Raw genomic sequence first — 17846 nt, 5'->3', positions numbered from 1 at the left:
CATGTGTGACTTTGGATGACGCCCAGCTCAGTGACAACATGGCTCATTTTGATACAGAGTATCAGCGGCTGGAGGCCTCCTACAATGACTCTCCCCCGGGAGAAGAGGACCTGATGGTTCACATTGCTGAGGGCAGCAAATGTGAGTACAGCTGTGAGCGGCCAGCCTTGGGGCCAGGCACCCCACAAATCAGTGCTGATGGTGCCTGGGATTGGTGAAAGACTAATCTGAACAGGAAGTGGAATTGTGAGATTCTGGCTCTGTTTCTGGAGAAACTGCATTTGGTGTGCAGCATGTTTTCAAGCATGCCGGTTCCTGGGAAGCAGCAGTAGTAGGAGAAGGCAGCTGCATTCTTGTATTGCTTGTGGATTTCCCAGAGGCATGTGGGACTAGACGGGCCTTTGGTCTTAAGTTCTTAGTACATTCCCACTAAATTGAGCAAGGCTTTTTCTCTAGAAATTGTGTTTAGGGTTCAGCTTTAAACTAATGTTCTTAAAATATTGGGCTTGGATGTGCCACAGCTCCCTCCCCTCTGGCTTCTTTCTGCTGTGTTGAATTTTAGGATTCTTTTTTCACTTTGTCTGTCTTGCAGCTCCCTGGCACCACATTGAGAATCTGGACCTCTTTTTCTCTCGTATATCCTTACCTGAAGGGCAGGGATGGTTGGATCCCAGTTGTCGGGATTGGGGGTGGGGCTCGGTAGCAGCAGAGCTGGGAACCCTTTACAAGGTTCCTTGTGGCCCATTAAACACTCCAAGAGGCAAGGGACCTTTCAGTATCAATTCAGGAACAAAAGATAGCATAATCAAGAACCAGCCTCTGGAACCCATACAGGTTTACAGGCCAGACAGCAACAAAAGCAATACAATGAGATTTGCAATCACCCCCTCCGAAAGTTACTGACTCTTTCCTCCTGATGGTGGCTAATCGTGACTTATCTTATAGCATGGCAGGTTGAACTGGAAAAGGAGATGCTTCCTGCTAATGGGAGACTAGTCTCTGGTAAAACTAAGGGTGGGTCTGCAACCAATATTCTGAGCAATTCTCTTTGACTGTACCCCTCACGTCTATAACCTGCACCAGAAGAATGGCTTCACCTGTATGCTCATCAGTGAGATCTTTGAATTAATGTGAGTATGAACTCCATGTCTCTTCCTGTAAGACGGGATTGGAAGTGGACATTTGTTGTATTTCCATGGGCACCTTGCAAGAGGTGAAAAAAAGAGTTCTGGTTTCATGCTGGAACTAGTGATCCTTCCCTGGCCCCAATTCCCTGCCATTCAGGTTGATAGGAAAACAAATCCTATTCCTGATTCTCTTTATGCAAGATGTCTCTGATATGAAGGATTCAGACAGCTGGTGCCTTTTGCTGGCCCAGATAATTTGAAGATGGGAGCGGGGAAGGCTGAGTGCCTCCTAGTGTGACACATCTTCTCTTCTCACAGGCAGTTCATCTTTGTTGTGGCCTTCACCACATTCCTTGTCAGCTGTGTTGACTACGATATCCTGTTTGCTAACAAGCTGGTGAATCACAGCCAGCATTCCAGTGACCCCGTCAAGGTGACCCTGCCAGATGCCTTCCTGCCTCCCAATGAGTGCAGTGCCAGGTAAAGTTAGCAAGGACTATCCTTTCCTAAATTTGACCACATCCTAGCCCATCTTGGTGGGGTCTAAAATCCAAGAGACCTCCTGGATGTGGAAGATCCTCTACTTTGCATTTTAAGTCACACTTAATCATAGCTGTAGGCTCGGAAATGTAGTTCTTGCAAGGTGAGCGTTGCTGTCAAAACTGCTTTCAGGTGTTTGCTTCTATATCAGCCAAATCTGGGGTCTCCAATGTTAACCTAATCTCAGTGATAAAGTTGGGCCCTTGACGAGCTAGCTGGTCTTTTAATATACTGTACTAGAAAATATTTGGACCCTCAGTGTCTTGTGGATTAACTGTGAGAGAAAGCTTTGTGTTCACATTTGTAGCTGTACCCATCTTCTCTCAGGTTTTCCAGCCCAGTTGCCCATTAGTACAGTTTAATGCATCTCAGCACTGCATAGCCTTGCACAAACCTGAAGTGCCTGTATTCTAGCAATCTGAGGAGGGGTTCACACATGCTTTGGAAAGAACTGTAACAACCAGAAGGGAGGTAGCTGCTTCTTCCTTTCTGTGAGTCCATCTTTCTCACAGGATCCAGGCCAATGGCTTTCTCATCTCCATCCTGGTGATCGCGGGGGTCTTCTGGATCCATCGGCTGATAAAATTCATCTACAACATTTGCTGCTATTGGGAAATCCACTCTTTTTACATCAACGCTCTCAAGATTCCCATGGTAAGCTGCTGTGGTCTGGGAACTGTTAGACATGCATGCACAAATCTACATACTGTGCTATTGATAGGGAATGTTGACACCTTAGCAATATAGTTCTAATTACCTGATTTCAAGCAAATCAGTACTGCCATATTCTGCCCCCACTTTTTTCTGCAACCTTCCCAGAAGCATTTGACTGACTGTTACTGGAGACAGAATGCTGGAACAACATTTGGTTTGACCCAGAATAACATTTGGGTTGATCGTGCAATTCAGTTGTTATACTCTTTTCGAAGCAGTCAGAAGCCTGCAGATAAGACCTGTTGCTTCTTCTGCTTTAAGAGAAAAATCTTCCACTCCCGAATCTTCCTCTGTCCCTTATTGACCTTCCTTCAGAGTTACACACTGCTGCTGCTCTTTCTGGTCTGCTGCTAATCCCATGTATGCTCAATCTGACTTGCTTGGTTGAGTGGCAGGGCTAGTATGTTCTGCAGCTGCCATTGTCTGGTTTGCCAGTGTTTGTTATTTGGTCCTTGCCCAAGAGTGTTAGAAGTTGAGTCTCTGCATAACAAATTCCCTCCCCCTTTTTCAGGATTGGGGAAAGTTTTTGTTTGTTAAATTTGTTAGTCACTTTATCTTTCCCAAGACAACTCAAATCAACAAACAAACAACCAAATGGACAAAAAAAACCCCCACCCCCAGATACATTAAAACCACCGGGGGGGGGGGGAATACATTAAAAACCTACCCACTTCTAAAAGGCCACAGATAGTTAAAGGCCAAAGGCCTGAATGTGGAGGAAAGTTTTTGCCTGGCACATAAAGATATATAATGATGGCGCCAGATGAACCAATTTGTGGAGAGCATTCCACAAATGGGGAGCCACCAAAGAAAAGGCTCATCTTCATGTTGCTACCCTCTAGACCTCTTGTGGAGAGGGAACATGAAGAAGCACCTTATATGATGACTGCAGGGTCCAGGTTAGTTCATATGGGAAGAGATGGTCCTTAAGGTATTGCGGCCCTGAGATGTTTGAGGCTTTATGTGTCAAAATTGGGCCCAGAAACTAATTGTCAACCAGTGCAGTCAGGCCAAGATTGGTGTTACATGCTCAAACTGTCCTGCCTTGATGAGCAACCTGGCCACTGAATTCCACAACAGCTGAAGTTTCTGAAATGTCTCAGAGGCAGTCCCATGTGCATTGCGCTAATCTAACTTAGAGGTTGCCAGAGCATAGACAAGAGAAGTTAGTCTATCCCTGTCCAGATAGGGGCACAGCTGGGCCACCAGCTGAAGCTGATGGAAGGCACTCCACCTGAGGCCACCTGAGCCTCAAGTGACAGCAATGGATCCAGAATTATCCCCAAGTTGTGTACCTGCTCCTTCAGAAGGGAGTGTATCCCCATCAAGAGGATTAGCCTTGTCACAGCACTAACCTTACCATCCCTCTCTTTGCCTGCAGTCCAATTTGCCCTACTACACATGGCAGGAGGTGCAGGCACGGATTGTCCAAATCCAGAAGGAACACCAGATCTGCATCCATAAGAAGGAGCTGACAGAACTGGACATCTACCACCGCATCCTGCGTTTCAAGAACTACATGGTGGCCATGGTGAACAAGTCGCTATTGCCTATGCGCTTCCACCTTCCCCTACTGGGCGATACAATCTTCTATACGCGTGGCCTCAAGTACAACTTTGAGCTCATCTTCTTCTGGGGCCCTGGCTCACTCTTTGAGAATGAGTGGAGTCTCAAGGCCGAGTACAAGCGAGGCAGCAACCGCCTGGAGCTGGCTGAAAAGCTGGGCACCCGTATCCTCTGGATTGGCATTGCTAATTTTCTGCTCTGTCCACTCATCCTCATCTGGCAGATCCTCTACGCCTTCTTCAGCTACACAGAGATGCTGAAGCGAGAGCCAGGAAGCTTGGGGGCTCGTTGCTGGTCCCTCTACGGCCGCTGCTACCTGCGGCACTTCAATGAGCTGGACCACGAGTTGCACTCGCGCCTTAGCAAGGGCTACAAGCCAGCCTCCAAGTACATGAACTGCTTCATTTCACCTCTGTTCACTGTCGTGGCTAAGAATGTGGCCTTCTTTGCTGGCTCCATCCTCGCTGTCCTCATTGCCCTCACAATTTATGATGAAGACGTGCTTGCTGTGGAGCATGTCCTCACCACAGTCACCATTCTGGGCGTGGCTGTCACTGTCTGCAGGTGAGTTGAGATTGGCTGTGAACAGAAGGGCTTTTGCTTTTGTTCTCTGAGCCTTGGCATCAACGGGGTGGTTGCCATTACTATGGGGAGCACCCAACCAGAGAATTGACAGGTGGGAATTAAAAGCATTCTGCTGACCAAAAATTGCATTAAGCTACAAAAGTTGTTCTGCTGTGTCTCCCACTGAGTAAGTTGCTGGGAGATGAATTGCCTGTGCTGCCTTTTCCTTCTGTGGCAATGATAGCTAGGACACTTGAGCAAATTGATTAAGCTTAACAACCCATGTCTTTCAGCTCTGCAAAACAGGTCATTTCCCTGGTTTAATGATCTTAGTGATGGTGGTGCCTTGGAGTTGTTTAGACTGTGACACCTGCAATGAGAGGGCCTCTGGGATGGTACGAGGCAAAGCCTGGTTTTTCTAGAATAGTGCAACCTTAGACTTACCTTTCAGTTTTTGCCTGGATCAAGCAAGGACAGAGCTTCTAGCTGTCTATGAAGAATGTGACAGGCACTGCTTGAAGGTAATACTCTGGGGCGAGTCACAAACTAGGGTAAGCGGACAGAAATGGGGAATAAAGGAGTTGGAAACAGCAGCTCAGCTTGATATCTGAGAGGTGAAACAAAGGTGGGGGTGGTATAGCGTGTATAGCTACTGGTTAAACAGAGTTGGCTGTGCTGTATATTGATGTGCAGTAAAAATCAACCTGACATTTCCTATGTTGTAATTGACATTTTAGATTGCTGTAACCTGCCACTGACTTAATGTCAGTGAAGACTAGTGGTTGAACAGGAGTCTAAGAAATCTAGGAATTTGGCTGATCACAGAGTCTGTGAGGAATTGTTGCAAGGCTGCTTTAGAGGCAAACAGGCACCACACATTTTATTACTCTGATCAAAGGCTGCAATCTGAACAGTTCTGTACTGCAAATAAGGATATAAATAAATACAGAAATGTGTGAAATTAACATCTTCCTCCACAGTGAACCAGTTCGTTAAAGCTGAACCTGCTATATCTGACCCATAAATAGTTTGTCTCATTACACTCCTCTGTGTTCATCTTTCCATGAAGAGGGAACACTGGGGCTGGGGACCCCTAGAACATAAGGTGCCTGTCTGCTTGCTTTTATGAAGGAATGTAGCTCTCGTTGACACCTGTCCCATCTGTCCTGCAGATCCTTCATCCCAGACCAGCACCTGGTCTTCTGCCCAGAGCAGTTGCTTCGGGTGATTCTGGCGCACATCCACTACATGCCTGACCACTGGCAGGGCAACGCCCACCGCTATGAAACCCGAGATGAGTTCGCCCAGCTCTTCCAGTACAAGGCGGTGAGGTGGGGCAGGGTAGGGTGGGAGGAAATCGTATAAGAGCTGCCCTTTGCATAGACCCTGACTAGATCCAAGCATGTATTGTCCCTTGAGTTCCCCCCCAAAATGGGGGAGGTTCTCTGACCCCAGGGTATGTGGGAGGAAAGAATTACTGATATTTCCCCCAATTATTCTCCCCAGTGCCTACAGTCATGTCTTGAGGCTGTGCAGTGGTTTCACAGGTGATACGGACCCGTGGCAGTTGCTGAACTTAATGCCTTTGTCTCCTTTACTTAAGGTATTCATCCTGGAAGAACTGCTCAGCCCCATTGTGACTCCCTTGATCCTCATCTTCTGCCTGAGGCCCAAAGCTCTGGAGATAATTGATTTCTTCCGCAACTTCACTGTGGAGGTGGTGGGCGTGGGAGATACCTGCTCCTTTGCCCAGATGGATGTGCGGTGGCATGGACACCCAGCGGTAGGTCCCATTGAGGGGCAGCATCATGGGCCCGACATGCCTTGCTTTGTCCTGGTCGCAGACACCCTGCAGTGCCCCTGCCCTGCCCCAGCATGGAGCTGTGATGCTGCTCACAGGCCAGGTTTGCAGTGCCCTTGTGTCAGCTGGCTGCTCCTAGTCCCAGAAGAATGGGCACATCTGGAGAGAGGTTTAGCTCTCGGATCTGCTGTTTGTTTTGGAAAGATCACTTTCACAAGGGACATTTGCTATGGATTAGTCTCTTTGTTCATTATTTTCTCTCTTTTTAATGAGGCAGCTGCATGGTGTGAACAAAACACTCAAACACCCTGTCCGTCTCTTGTTTTGCAGTGGATGTCAGCCGGGAAGACGGAGGCTTCCGTTTACCAACAGGCCGAGGATGGCAAGACTGAGCTGTCCCTCATGCACTTTGCTATCACCAACCCACACTGGCAACCTCCTCGGGAGAGCACGGCTTTCATTGGCTTGCTTAAGGAACGTGTGCACCGTGACAGCAGCCTGGCTCTGGCCCAGCAGGCTGTCCTGCCTGACAATGCGCTCTTCACCTCCATTCAGTCCCTGCAGTCAGAATCAGAGGTATTGGCCCTGAGGATGGAGAGAACTAGTGTGTGGTAGATCAGGACATAATCTTGGTTTATCATAGGGAGAGATGCAGAGTGAACTGTTTCTTTTTTGTGGGATGGGGATAATGTCTCTATGTGGGCCTCTAGGCTCAGTGTGGAGTCATTTGAGTGCCATGGTAGTATGGCTGCCACTGTCTTGTGACCTAATTAGACTACCTTTCTCCTGCCAGCATGCTACTTCTGTGTCCAGTTATCTCTTCAGCAAAAGTTAGTCATACTCCCCTAAAAGTTGGCACCTTCAGAGTCTCCGCATTACCCATCCTCTCTCCCTTCTCCTTTATTTCCCAGTTCCTTTCCCTAGGATATTTTATTGCTTTTATTTCTGTATATTTTTATTGTGAAAGTTTTAAGCTTATGGAAGACTCAAAGGTTGCAAACATGGAATTGTAATAAATCAATGAGATTCCTATTGATATGAATTGATATTGGAATCAATATGATTCAGTAAGATGCACAAATAACACTCAAGTGTAAATAAAGTTAGACATAAATAAGCAACATCCCACTCACCCACCTCCAGAAGGTCCTTGGTTTCTTGTAGTTACACTATTTCAATTTCACTTATCCAACTACATACAATCAAAAACCTAAGGTCCTTTTGTGTTTAGGATATCTTAATGTGATTAACAATCTGTTTCTCACTGAATCACTTGTCTTCCCTATAAAAAAAGTCCCCCAACACCTGTGGCATCTTCTCTTCCAAGTGTCACCGTTTAGAAAGCATTTGAATTGCTGGGGGCTGGAGATGGGTGGGCTAATTTCCAAAATGTGGAGAGAATTCAGGATCCCCATTGCAAAGGCACAAGTGAAAATATTTATTTTTATTACAGTATTTAATTTCTAGACCGCCCTTCATCCAAGAATCACAGGGTGGTCTGCAAAGTTCAGTTGTGGTGGTGAAGCATTGAATGTAGATAGATGGGGGCAGGCCTTGGATCTTCCTGCCTGGGTCACACCTCCCTCCTCTGTTCTCTCCCTGCAGCCACACAGCCTGATTGCCAATGTGATTGCAGGCTCCTCAGTCCTGGGCTACCAGGCAGTCCGTGATGGGCAGGCCTCGCGGCATCTCTCGGCTGTGTCTGAGGTAGCATCTGCCCTGCGTTCTTTCTCTCCTCTTCAGTCAATGCAGACAGCCCACAGGAGTTCCCACACAGAAGGTTCCCAACATCGGGGTCCTGGCACAATGGCAGGCTCAGGGTAAGAAGCTGCATGTTGTAAGGGGCTAGAGGAAAAAGCCAAGAATTGAGCACCTCACCAGAACTTTACCCAGAGTGCTCTGAGGACTATTTCATGAGGCTTTCCCCAGCACAGGTATACATTACTGTGTGTTAGAGCAGGAAGCAGCCTCCTAGATGTGCCTTTGAAGCAGTAGCGAGAGCTTTTTATGCCTTTTTTTTGCCTCCCTCCTATTGGACTCCCAGTTCCCATCAGTGCCAACTAGCATGGCCAGTGGCAAAGACTGGTCACAAGCTCCCCACCCTTGGCTTAGGGTTTCCTTGTGTTTGGAGCTGTGGTTATGAGGGATAGCAGAAAGCTATCCAGTTCTGCAAGGCTTCCCAAAAGATTGCTGTGTGTTCTAAACACACACTTTGCAATCCTTTTAGTTAGCAGGCTACAGCAGTAGTATGGTTGATGTCACCCTTTCTAGGCTCAGACTCGGAGGGGGAAAGCTGCTGCAATCATACTATTGGGGTGTGGAGTGGCAAGAAGGTGCCTTCTGGACTCCAAATTACTCTTTCTAACACATCTTGACTCTTCTCTCCCTTCTGACTTGCAGGGTTGATGCCAGGACAGCTAGTTCTGGGAGTAGTGCCTGGGAGGGCCAGCTTCAAAGCCTGATCCTTTCAGAATATGCCTCTACTGAGATGAGTCTGCATGCGCTCTACATGCATGAGGTGAGCTGAGCATCAAGAATCATGCAGGCCTTTGCAATGGGCCCTGAAGGTTCTGTGTAGACCTTCATCTTGAGACATGTATACCTGAATGAGCGCAGCAAAGGAGGATCGAACAGGCCTCTGTACTGTGATATAGCTCCTAACCTAAGAGATAGGCCCTTCATTATACAGAAATCAGGCTGGGAGCAAAGGCTCCCTTCACTGGGCCATGATTTATGACAATTTGTGCACAACTGGACATGAGTGGAGAGTCCTTAGGCTTGCAGGATGTGAGTGAGACTTGCATGGATGCAGGTGATGACTTGCATTTACCTGTGTAAAAGCATGTGAAATTTAGGCTGTAAATGTGATATTTATGTGGAGGCCTGTGATACTTGGATTGTAAAGATAAAGGTAAAGGGACCCCTGACCATAAGGTCCAGTCGTGACCGACTCTGGGGTTGCGTGCTCATCTCGCATTATTGGCCGAGGGAGCCGGCGTACAGCTTCCAGGGCATGTGGCCAGCATGACAAAGCCGCTTCTGGCAAACCAGAGCAGCACATGGAAATGCCGTTTACCTTCCCGCTGTAGCGGTTCCTATTTATCTACTTGCATTTTGACGTGCTTTCGAACTGCTAGGGTGGCAGGAGCTGGGACCAAGCAACGGGAGCTCACCCCGTCACGGATTCGAACCCCCAACCTTCTGATCAGCAAGCCCTAGGCTCGGTGGTTTAACCACAGCGCCACCTGGGTCCCCTTGGATTGTATCAGGAAACTTCGATACTTGGATTGTATCAGGTCCCAAACTGGGCTTGCTTGGGACACATGTCAATGTCACCACAGGGTTCTAGTTGGCTGCTCATTAATACTCCATGCCATTCTCACAGCTACACAAGCAACATGCCCAGTTGGAGCCTGAGCGGCACTTGTGGCACCGGCGAGAGAGTGATGAGAGTGGTGAAAGCGCTCAGGAGGAGCCCGATGCTCATCAGGGGACCCCAAGCAGTGCCATTCCCCGCTCAGCCAGCTATCCTTTCGCCTCGCCTCGCCAGGCTGGAGATGAGACAGCTGCTCTGCAAGCCGGCTTCCAGCGCCGATATGGTGGTGTCTCAGGTATGTTTCAGGAATGCCAAACTCAGTGCTTCCATATTCCTTAGCCAGAAAAGGCTTTATTTCCTGCCAAACCCTGCACATAACACATGCTGGCAATTCTTGTTAACTACAGGGCAACTAGAGACAAAGATTAGATATCAGTCTGACATGCTGCTTGGCAGTTTTGGTGAACCCTTTTGATGACATGGCCAGTGCATCATATGTAAGAGGCAAGCCTTAACCTATGCCTCAGATTGCCTCAAGGCCAACCTCAGTGCCTTCACTCCTTGCTGATCAGCAGAGGTATAAGCAAGTGCTTGCAGTCAGGTTTGGAGTACTGGCTAGCAGTGCTACAAGAGTGGCATTATGAGTTTGGGAAGTTCAAAAGTCAATTTTTCTTTCATTGCTGCCATTTCAGAAGGCACCATTTTCTCTGTGATTTGGGCTCTCGTTTTTTTTTAAGTTTCGATTTCCAGAAGGCTCGATTTTCTTTGGTTATGAATTTCCAGAAGGGTAACCATGTCAGTCCATGAAAGCATGTGGTACCTTAAAGACTAATTTATGACATATTCATACTTCATCAGATGGAGTAGACTATGGTTCATAATAAATTTATTAGTCTTTAAGGTGCCACAAGACTCTTCGTTGTTCTGGTCTTGAAGCTATCAATATACTTATTTCTTTCAACAAGGGGCATGGCCGAAGCTGGCAGGATAGGGTGTTGCTTAATGGACTTGGTTAGAGTAGCAGGTGGGAGCAAAAAGACCAAGAGTACTTGCAAAATATTATACTTCCACTTACGCCACTGCTTCCCAGCTACTGTATCTGTGTTGGGTGGCTGGTAATCGGGAGCAGAGCAGACTAGAAGCCCCAAACAGATTTTGCAGCAAACTGATCTCATTTAATTTTGGCTGCCCCATCCGGTGGTTTTCTTTTCCTCTTTGTTTTCCCACAGACCCTGGCATTGTGCACAGAGCCCCATCACACTTCGCTCGGCTGCCACTTGGGGGGTGGGCTGAAGATGGCCAGACTGCTCGGCACCCAGAGCCTGTGCCGGAGGAGAGCTTGGAAGATGAGTTGCCACCTCAGATACACAAGGTACAGCCTGGTTGGTACTTGGGCACTGGCAATGGCAATGGCTGTGTCATGAAACCAGAGGAATCTGCAGTTTCTTTATGCAGCTATATGTATTACTGCACTATCCTCACCAGGAACTACCTGGCCAAAGACTAGTTAGTACAAAAATAATTTGATTTTGTGTTTGGGAAGGCTCTACTGATATGAACTAGTCGGGCTTTCAGGAACTCATACACAAAGTAGACCAAATAAATCAGGAAAGCCTATCCTGTAAACTGCCCCGTGTTTCTTGGATGAAGGGAGAAATTTAAATTTATAAATTAAAGAAAGAAAGCCATGTTCGGGTAGACTCCCCCCACCACCAAAGTGTCATCTCAGGGTAAGAGGAAAAAGAGTAATATGAGAAGTTGAGAGAGTAAGCTATGGAGGGACAAAGAGCAATGCCAGGCATGCTGTGAAAGATCTCTAGCTTCAGTGTGCTAGCCACACACAAAAGAAGGCTGGGGGCATTTTCTGCCTTGGAAAGGGGAATTTCAGTATATGCAGCATTTCTTCCCCTCCATCAGTTGTAGCTGTCAAAATGTTCTCTTCCACATGGCTTTTGAAGGTGAAGGATCCTTATTCTCCTTTGCATGTGGTCAGCTGATATTGCTAAATGGCCTACAACTTGCTTAAAAATAAATACTGAAAGTTTCAGGAGGTGGGATCTTTGTTTGGCATAAAATCTGGAGTATTCAGAGCTTCGCTTTGACCAAGTCTTTCTCCTCACTGTCCCCTTCCCAAATACCGTAACTTCCTTTGCCTTACCTATCCCTTCCAGGTGTAGCTGTGAAGGCTGAAGATCCTGTGTGGGCTCCACATCGGGGGCCCACTTCAGCTGTTGGGACATTGGGTTACCCTGCCCTACGAGGTATGGGTTGGCTCAAGTCTCCATGTCCTGGACATCAGTGCCAGAGTGAGGAAGGTGTGAAGACAGCAGTGCCTTCATCGTGGGCGGAACTCTATCCAGACATGCATCATGCCGGTGGCACGCTAGCTGGGCATGGGCTGGATGTGTGTGTGATTACATATATTTGTCCGTGTCTGCATCCGTGTCGTCCATGTTGGAGAACCATCTGAGACTTGCACAGAATGCCACGGAGCACACTGCAGTGCAGGAGACTGGCATCCACGCTTGCCCTGCCTGAAATGTCCTGTAGCAGCAGAAGGAGGACCTGCTGTGTGGACCCCCGTTCAGAAACAGGAAGAGCTATACCACTGTCCAGACTACAATGTGTAATTAAAGATGCAATCAGGCGATAGATTTGGACTCAGGAAAAGAAGGGCTGCAAGAGATTATTTTTGTAAGGGGAATGGGGCACAGGCTTCCTCCAGTAGCAGAGCCTAACTTGGATAGAAGCTTTTCACACACAAGAAGGGTGTGTATCTTCCTCCCTGCTTTACCATTCACTCACAAACTTTGAAGCCAAGCCAAAAGAGGCACGCTTGCAGTGCCATCGCCACTCATGCTGCAGGATTTTGTCTTCCTGTGGGCACAAATGATTCTACTGTTTGGGGCCATGTTTATTTTGCATCCCTCTTGCAGTATCAAAGCACAGGTTTAGCAGGGTATTGCTTCACAGCCAGTACCAGGGTTTGCTTGAGGCAATATCTGAAATGACCAAAGTCTCCTTACCAAATGGCACCCAGCTCCAGACCGATGGCTCCATTCTGAGGTAGCCCCTTGCTCTCACCTTGTTCACCCTGCAAGGATTTAGGATCAAGTACAGTATGAGGCTCTGCCCCAGGGATGGGTGGAGGAAGGCAATACTTGTCTGCCCCCACCCCCATCATTCTATTTAAATATTTCCCAGATTCCCCATACACTGCTTGGGTTCTTCTCCAAGCTGGTGGTGCCCTCCTTGTGATGTCTCTTTTCTATGGATGCCTTAATGGTAAGCATCCAGATCTTGTGGAAGTGCCAGCAAGAGAAGAGTTCCTATATGCCAAATATATTACCTGTCACAATCTTAAGAATTGGGGTGGGCTTCAGGTTCTTGTTGAAAGGGCTGAACCTCTCGCCTGGCTAGACAAGGCGTTCTCTTTAACAGTCTGCAGAAGCTCTGCTGGTTCCCCCACTTTATTACTAAAGAACACCATGCCATCGGCTCCACTGTCCTCCTCTAATTCTTATGGGGTATCTGGTCTTAGCACAACAGCAAAATACTTTTATGGTTTGCATAGCAAACATCACAAAGACTACTTCCCAGACTGCCCAGTGAAAGCATTGCATCCCAAGAGGGTGTGGTACAATCCAGCCAATCATTGCATAGGGTAATGCTAGCACTCTCATCAGAGCTTCAGGTCCCAATATGTCTTGGTTAACCCTGTGGTTTTTACTCCTTTCTCTTCTCTGTGGGGTCTTTTTTTTTTTCAGTGGCTGCTGCAACCTCCAGTAGCTGCTTGTCAAAGCTCCTGTTGTGCATAGGAAAAGCAGCTTGCCATTACTGTCGCAGATAAAATATGCATCCTTCCTCTGTGGGCACAGGCCTGGTTGCATGGAGATCCCTATATGACCTTGGAACTGACATTGCAGGTCTTGGGAACCAGGACTCTTGGGATTTCTTTTCTTCTTTGCCCTCTTTCAGAATTGAAGAGATTATTTGTACCCAGCAATGAATTGATTACAGCTGGTAGTTGACCTGCTCTAGAAAGATTATGCCTGAAAAGGATACTGTACTTCCCCACTCCCTAACCTAGTTTAACAAAAGGGTGGTCATTGGTGTTGTGGGGTACATGCTACGAGGGAAGTTGGTGAGCAGCAGCTTCAAGCTGTCAGTAGTTTAGATGTATGGCTGGTGCTGGGATTTCCCCCAGTTCTTCAGATTACTGGTGCATTTTAAGGAATTCAAAACAACCGATGGTAAAATATTAATTTGCTGTCTTTCCTGCAAAATACACATCCCCTGGAGTGTAGAAAGAAGAGCTTCATAGACTGCAACTTTGATTAGTGCTGGTTATGTACTGTTGGGATGGGGAACCTGTAGTTTGTGAAACTTTACTATATTACAACTCCTATCATCCCTGACCATTGAGTGTGGTGGCTGGAGCTGATGGGATTTGGAGTCCAACAGCATCTGGAAAACTACAGGGTCAGTGTCCCTGCACTACAGCGACCAGCTGCAGAGCAGTCCCATTGGCAGAGATTAGCCTGCTGCATCCTAGTGGAAATGTTACTGTACCCCTGGTCTAGCAATGAATAAAGGGAGCGTTCTCAGCTAAAACATGGGGTGGATGGGAATTCCAGCTATCATGTATTATGCTTGTCTTGATTTTGCCCCCATCTTTTTGTGCATGGTACAGCCACCTGTGGCCTCCTGTTTCGTTTCTGACACTAGAGGCTGGCCTGTGAGTTATGTGGAGCACTGCAAGTGGTTTGTAAAACAGAGCTTATGTCTGACATCCTGTACAGTACTGTATCTACTGAATAAAGAGGGATGTTCCATTCTTTGATGGCTGTGGCCGTGCCTATGGAATTGTCTTTCATTGTGTGTGGTGGGATAACAGCCTGCTACCTACAAGATGAATCCAGGTGGATCACAGGATAGTTGGCCATCATCAAAATGCTTGTGGCACTACTGGGGTAGTTACTATCTACTGGATTTTTGTACATATCAATACATGCACTGCTACAGTGCAATTTTTCAAAAGAGGTATAGGAACTCATCACGAACACCTTGTGTTCTCTTACAATGACAAAGGCACCCACCTGAGAGGTGCCAGAACTGATTGATTTCTGACAAGTTCCATCTGAAAAAAGCCCTAGACTGCTATAATATCCAAAGAGGCACATCTTTTCTGGCTCCTCTGAATGCTGAGAAACGAGTGTGTCATGTCTAGGAACAAAAATATATTTAGCATTTACCATGTGCTCAGGGACTGGTTTGTTTGTTTGTTTTGTATAGGGAACATAGCACCACTTTGGAAGAGTAATTGCAGTGAGTACATTTAAAGGTGAGTGCTAAATGCATTCTGGTACTTTTGGGTTTATAATTCTATATAGCCAAATACTGCTATGAACTCATATGTAGCAATACATATTTTGTATGTGAATGCAATTTTAAATTGTATTTCAATTTTAAAAAATGTCAGGAAGTGGGGGAGCAGGGAGGGTCAGAGGGCATCTGTGCTAAATTGTGGCAATGCTCTTGACCTAGACAATTTCCCTCATCCCCATCTCCATCTTTAATCTGAAGGATTAGACCGTCTTTTCTGAGGCAAGCCACAAGAAAGCCTGCCAATACAGGGAAAGAGCTGTGTGTGGGAGTACATATACTTTGTGTCATTACTAAGATTTAAAGCTCTGGTTTCTGGTTCTGGGAAGCTGGGGCAAGTTATGTGGACTAAGTCTCATTCCAATGCGAAGGCACAATTTCCTTTTTGTTGATAATCTTAATTAAACTTTCTTTATTTATAGTTTTAATATTTATTGTAAATTGCTGAGTTTTCACTCCAAGCAGTACATAAATTTTGTTAAATAAAAATCCCATAGTATATGCATACAATGGAACTGTAAGACAAGCTGATTTTAATACATAACTAGCAAATTAAAACAAAACAAACTACTAGTCATTTTTACTGCTTAAAAATAGTCCTAGGAAATCTTTGTATCAGGGTTGCGTCAGGATCTGAAAAGAGGTATAACTCAATACTATGAATATCTACTCAAATTTAACTAATAATAATAATTTATTTATTATTTCAGTGAAAGTTACTGACACAATTGGGTTTGTTTGTTTGTTTATTACAACATTTATATCTTACTGTATACTGGTGCCAGGGCACCTCTCAGCAGCTGACAATTTAAAATTATTGGTTTCATAAAACTAAGGCAGTTAACTCTTGTCCAAGATGAAATTCGTAATGATGGATACATACTGGGTAGTGACAGCAGCAAAAGGTACTCCTAAGGTTTTCACGTGCACTCTGTTCCTTTCACTTCTTAGATATTTCAGAGCAGAGACTTTATAAGCCTTGGCTCAATTAAACTTTGAATGGAGTGCGACAGTTATAGTCACAGCGGTGCTCTGCATGGTATCCTCTCACAACAACCTTGTGAGGCAGAGAAAAAGTGATAGGCTCAAGTTCGCACACTTTCCCCCGAGGCTTCTTTTTTTGCTGCCGCAATACCTTTCACAGCAGCGTTAGCAAACTGAACCCGGATTCAAAGCCACACTCCGACGCACGCTCGTTTGCGACGTGTACACATGATTAGGATCGTGCTGACTCATTCCAGTTCGGAATCCTTGTTTTAGATTGCGGAGGTACAAATGCGGAGGAGCGGGATCGGGGTGACGTGCTGGCCCATTATAAATGTTGAGGGCAGCCCAGGACCTGCCCTTCGCAACCCGTGTCGTGCGCTCTTGCTTGGCGGGAAATAAATAAGAGCAACGGCCCGGAGCTTGAGCGCCTGTGTTGTAACCCGTGGGCGCTAGGACCCAGGAGGAATCTGCCTAACAGTGTTGGGAAGGCGGCGCTAGGACCCCGGGGGCGCCAATCGGGCCTGCCGCGGCTCCCGCGGCGCAGCGAAGCTCGGCTGCGGACGCGCCGCTGCGCATTGGCCGAGCCAGCCGGGCGGTGGGGAGAGTGGGTGGGCTGGACTGACGAGACCCGAGCAGGCAAGTAGACGTTGGTGGGAGAAGGGGGCAGGCGGGTGGGATTGAGGGGAAGCGGGTGGCAGCGGCCCCTTTGCTGTGCCCTCGCCGGCTGGCAGCACAGAGAGGAGGCAGGGGGCGGGGGACAACACAGCCCCACGGCTTGATCTCCACCTCCTCCTCCTAATATGCCCCAAGCCCATTGCCAAGCAGCCAGGCCTGTTGCCCAAAGTGTGTGGGGTAACAGGCGTAGGCAGCGAGGGTGGGTGCTCAGCACCGTCTCTTCCTCGCTGTGCTCCCCGGGGTGCCCTTGAATCAGGAAGCTGGCGGTTTCTGCCTGGGAAAGTTCACCGCTTGGAAAGTGGGAACACACAACAGCTGGACCCGGGGAGGGCAGGAATCCAAGGCGCTACTCGAGTGCGCGAAGTGTAGTCATAACAACACGGTGATGATGTGCTATTTTGATATCGTGCATCAGAAAGAACGAATTTAAAAAGCAAAGCAAAACCCACGGAGAGGTGTGGAGGAAGGCATCAGAAATATCCGCTGAGGATATTCATGGAGGAAAAGGCTGTATCAGTGGCCCTTAAAAAAAAGAAGACGACAGGTTTCTAGCATTTGGGAAAGTAGCTCAGGGCTTATTTGTGTATTAAAAGCTGTGGGGCAGAGGGAAGATAGCTGAGCAAAAACTACAGTGCATAGCATCCACTGTAGTAGCACAGTGGCACAGTAAATTATGCCAGGCGGCAAATCGATGCAAATATGTTTTATTTTATTATTTTATCGAAGTCTCAGCTATCGAAGTCATACGAGGAGGTTAAACATTAATGGAACTCAAACTGAGGAGAAAGCAGTAAGGTGCAAAAGGTTATGGAGTGTGGCAACAAGGAGTCAGACAGTGCACGTGTTTTCAGAAGTAAGCCCCACTGGGCTCAATGGGGTTAATTCCCCAGTTAATGTGCATACTTGCTAAAACAGCTGACCTGTGAAACTCAATGATCTAGGATCACGCTATTGTACGCACACAGCAGGCTTCGAGCTTCTGTTTTGTTTTTAAAGGATCAATTTCATTAGAAGAGTCTATCAACATCTACGGAACTGCCATCCTAGGGGCCAAATGTTTCTGGTAGGCAACCCACAGCACTAATGCCACATCCTGCCCCCAGTTTCATGTGGGTGACAAGGGGGAGGGGGTGTTGGGATTGCAGGAGAGGAAAAGGGTCATCCCACCTAC

The 17846-nt window shown here is 47.1% G+C and overlaps 2 protein-coding genes across 3 annotated transcripts in view; both read left to right on the top strand.

Annotated features, from left to right (window-relative positions):
- On the top strand, positions 1 to 14471 carry ATG9A (autophagy related 9A). The gene is made up of 14 exons (XM_035127017.3): positions 1 to 141; positions 593 to 636; positions 1066 to 1130; positions 1446 to 1607; positions 2180 to 2321; positions 3763 to 4511; positions 5684 to 5837; positions 6115 to 6294; positions 6643 to 6888; positions 7918 to 8132; positions 8713 to 8830; positions 9698 to 9923; positions 10858 to 11000; positions 11800 to 14471. The coding sequence occupies exons 1-14, from the start codon at positions 39 to 41 to the stop codon at positions 11803 to 11805; spliced, it is 2553 nt and encodes an 850-aa protein (XP_034982908.1). The 5' UTR covers positions 1 to 38; the 3' UTR covers positions 11806 to 14471.
- A 1781-nt stretch (positions 14472 to 16252) lies between these two features.
- ABCB6 (ATP binding cassette subfamily B member 6 (LAN blood group)) overlaps positions 16253 to 17846 on the top strand; it is a 28550-nt gene continuing 26956 nt past the window's right edge. Inside the window, exon 1 of one of the 2 annotated variants that reach the window (XM_035126995.3) lies at positions 16253 to 16636. The gene's annotated coding sequence lies outside the window, so the exon portion shown is untranslated. The other variant, XM_035127005.3, reaches the window with a different exon arrangement.

The sequence above is a fragment of the Zootoca vivipara genome, chromosome 1, assembly GCF_965207765.1.
Source record: "Zootoca vivipara chromosome 1, rZooViv2.hap1.1, whole genome shotgun sequence".
Taxonomy (NCBI): domain Eukaryota; kingdom Metazoa; phylum Chordata; class Lepidosauria; order Squamata; family Lacertidae; genus Zootoca; species Zootoca vivipara.
This window is presented reverse-complemented; position numbering and strand designations above follow the sequence as displayed.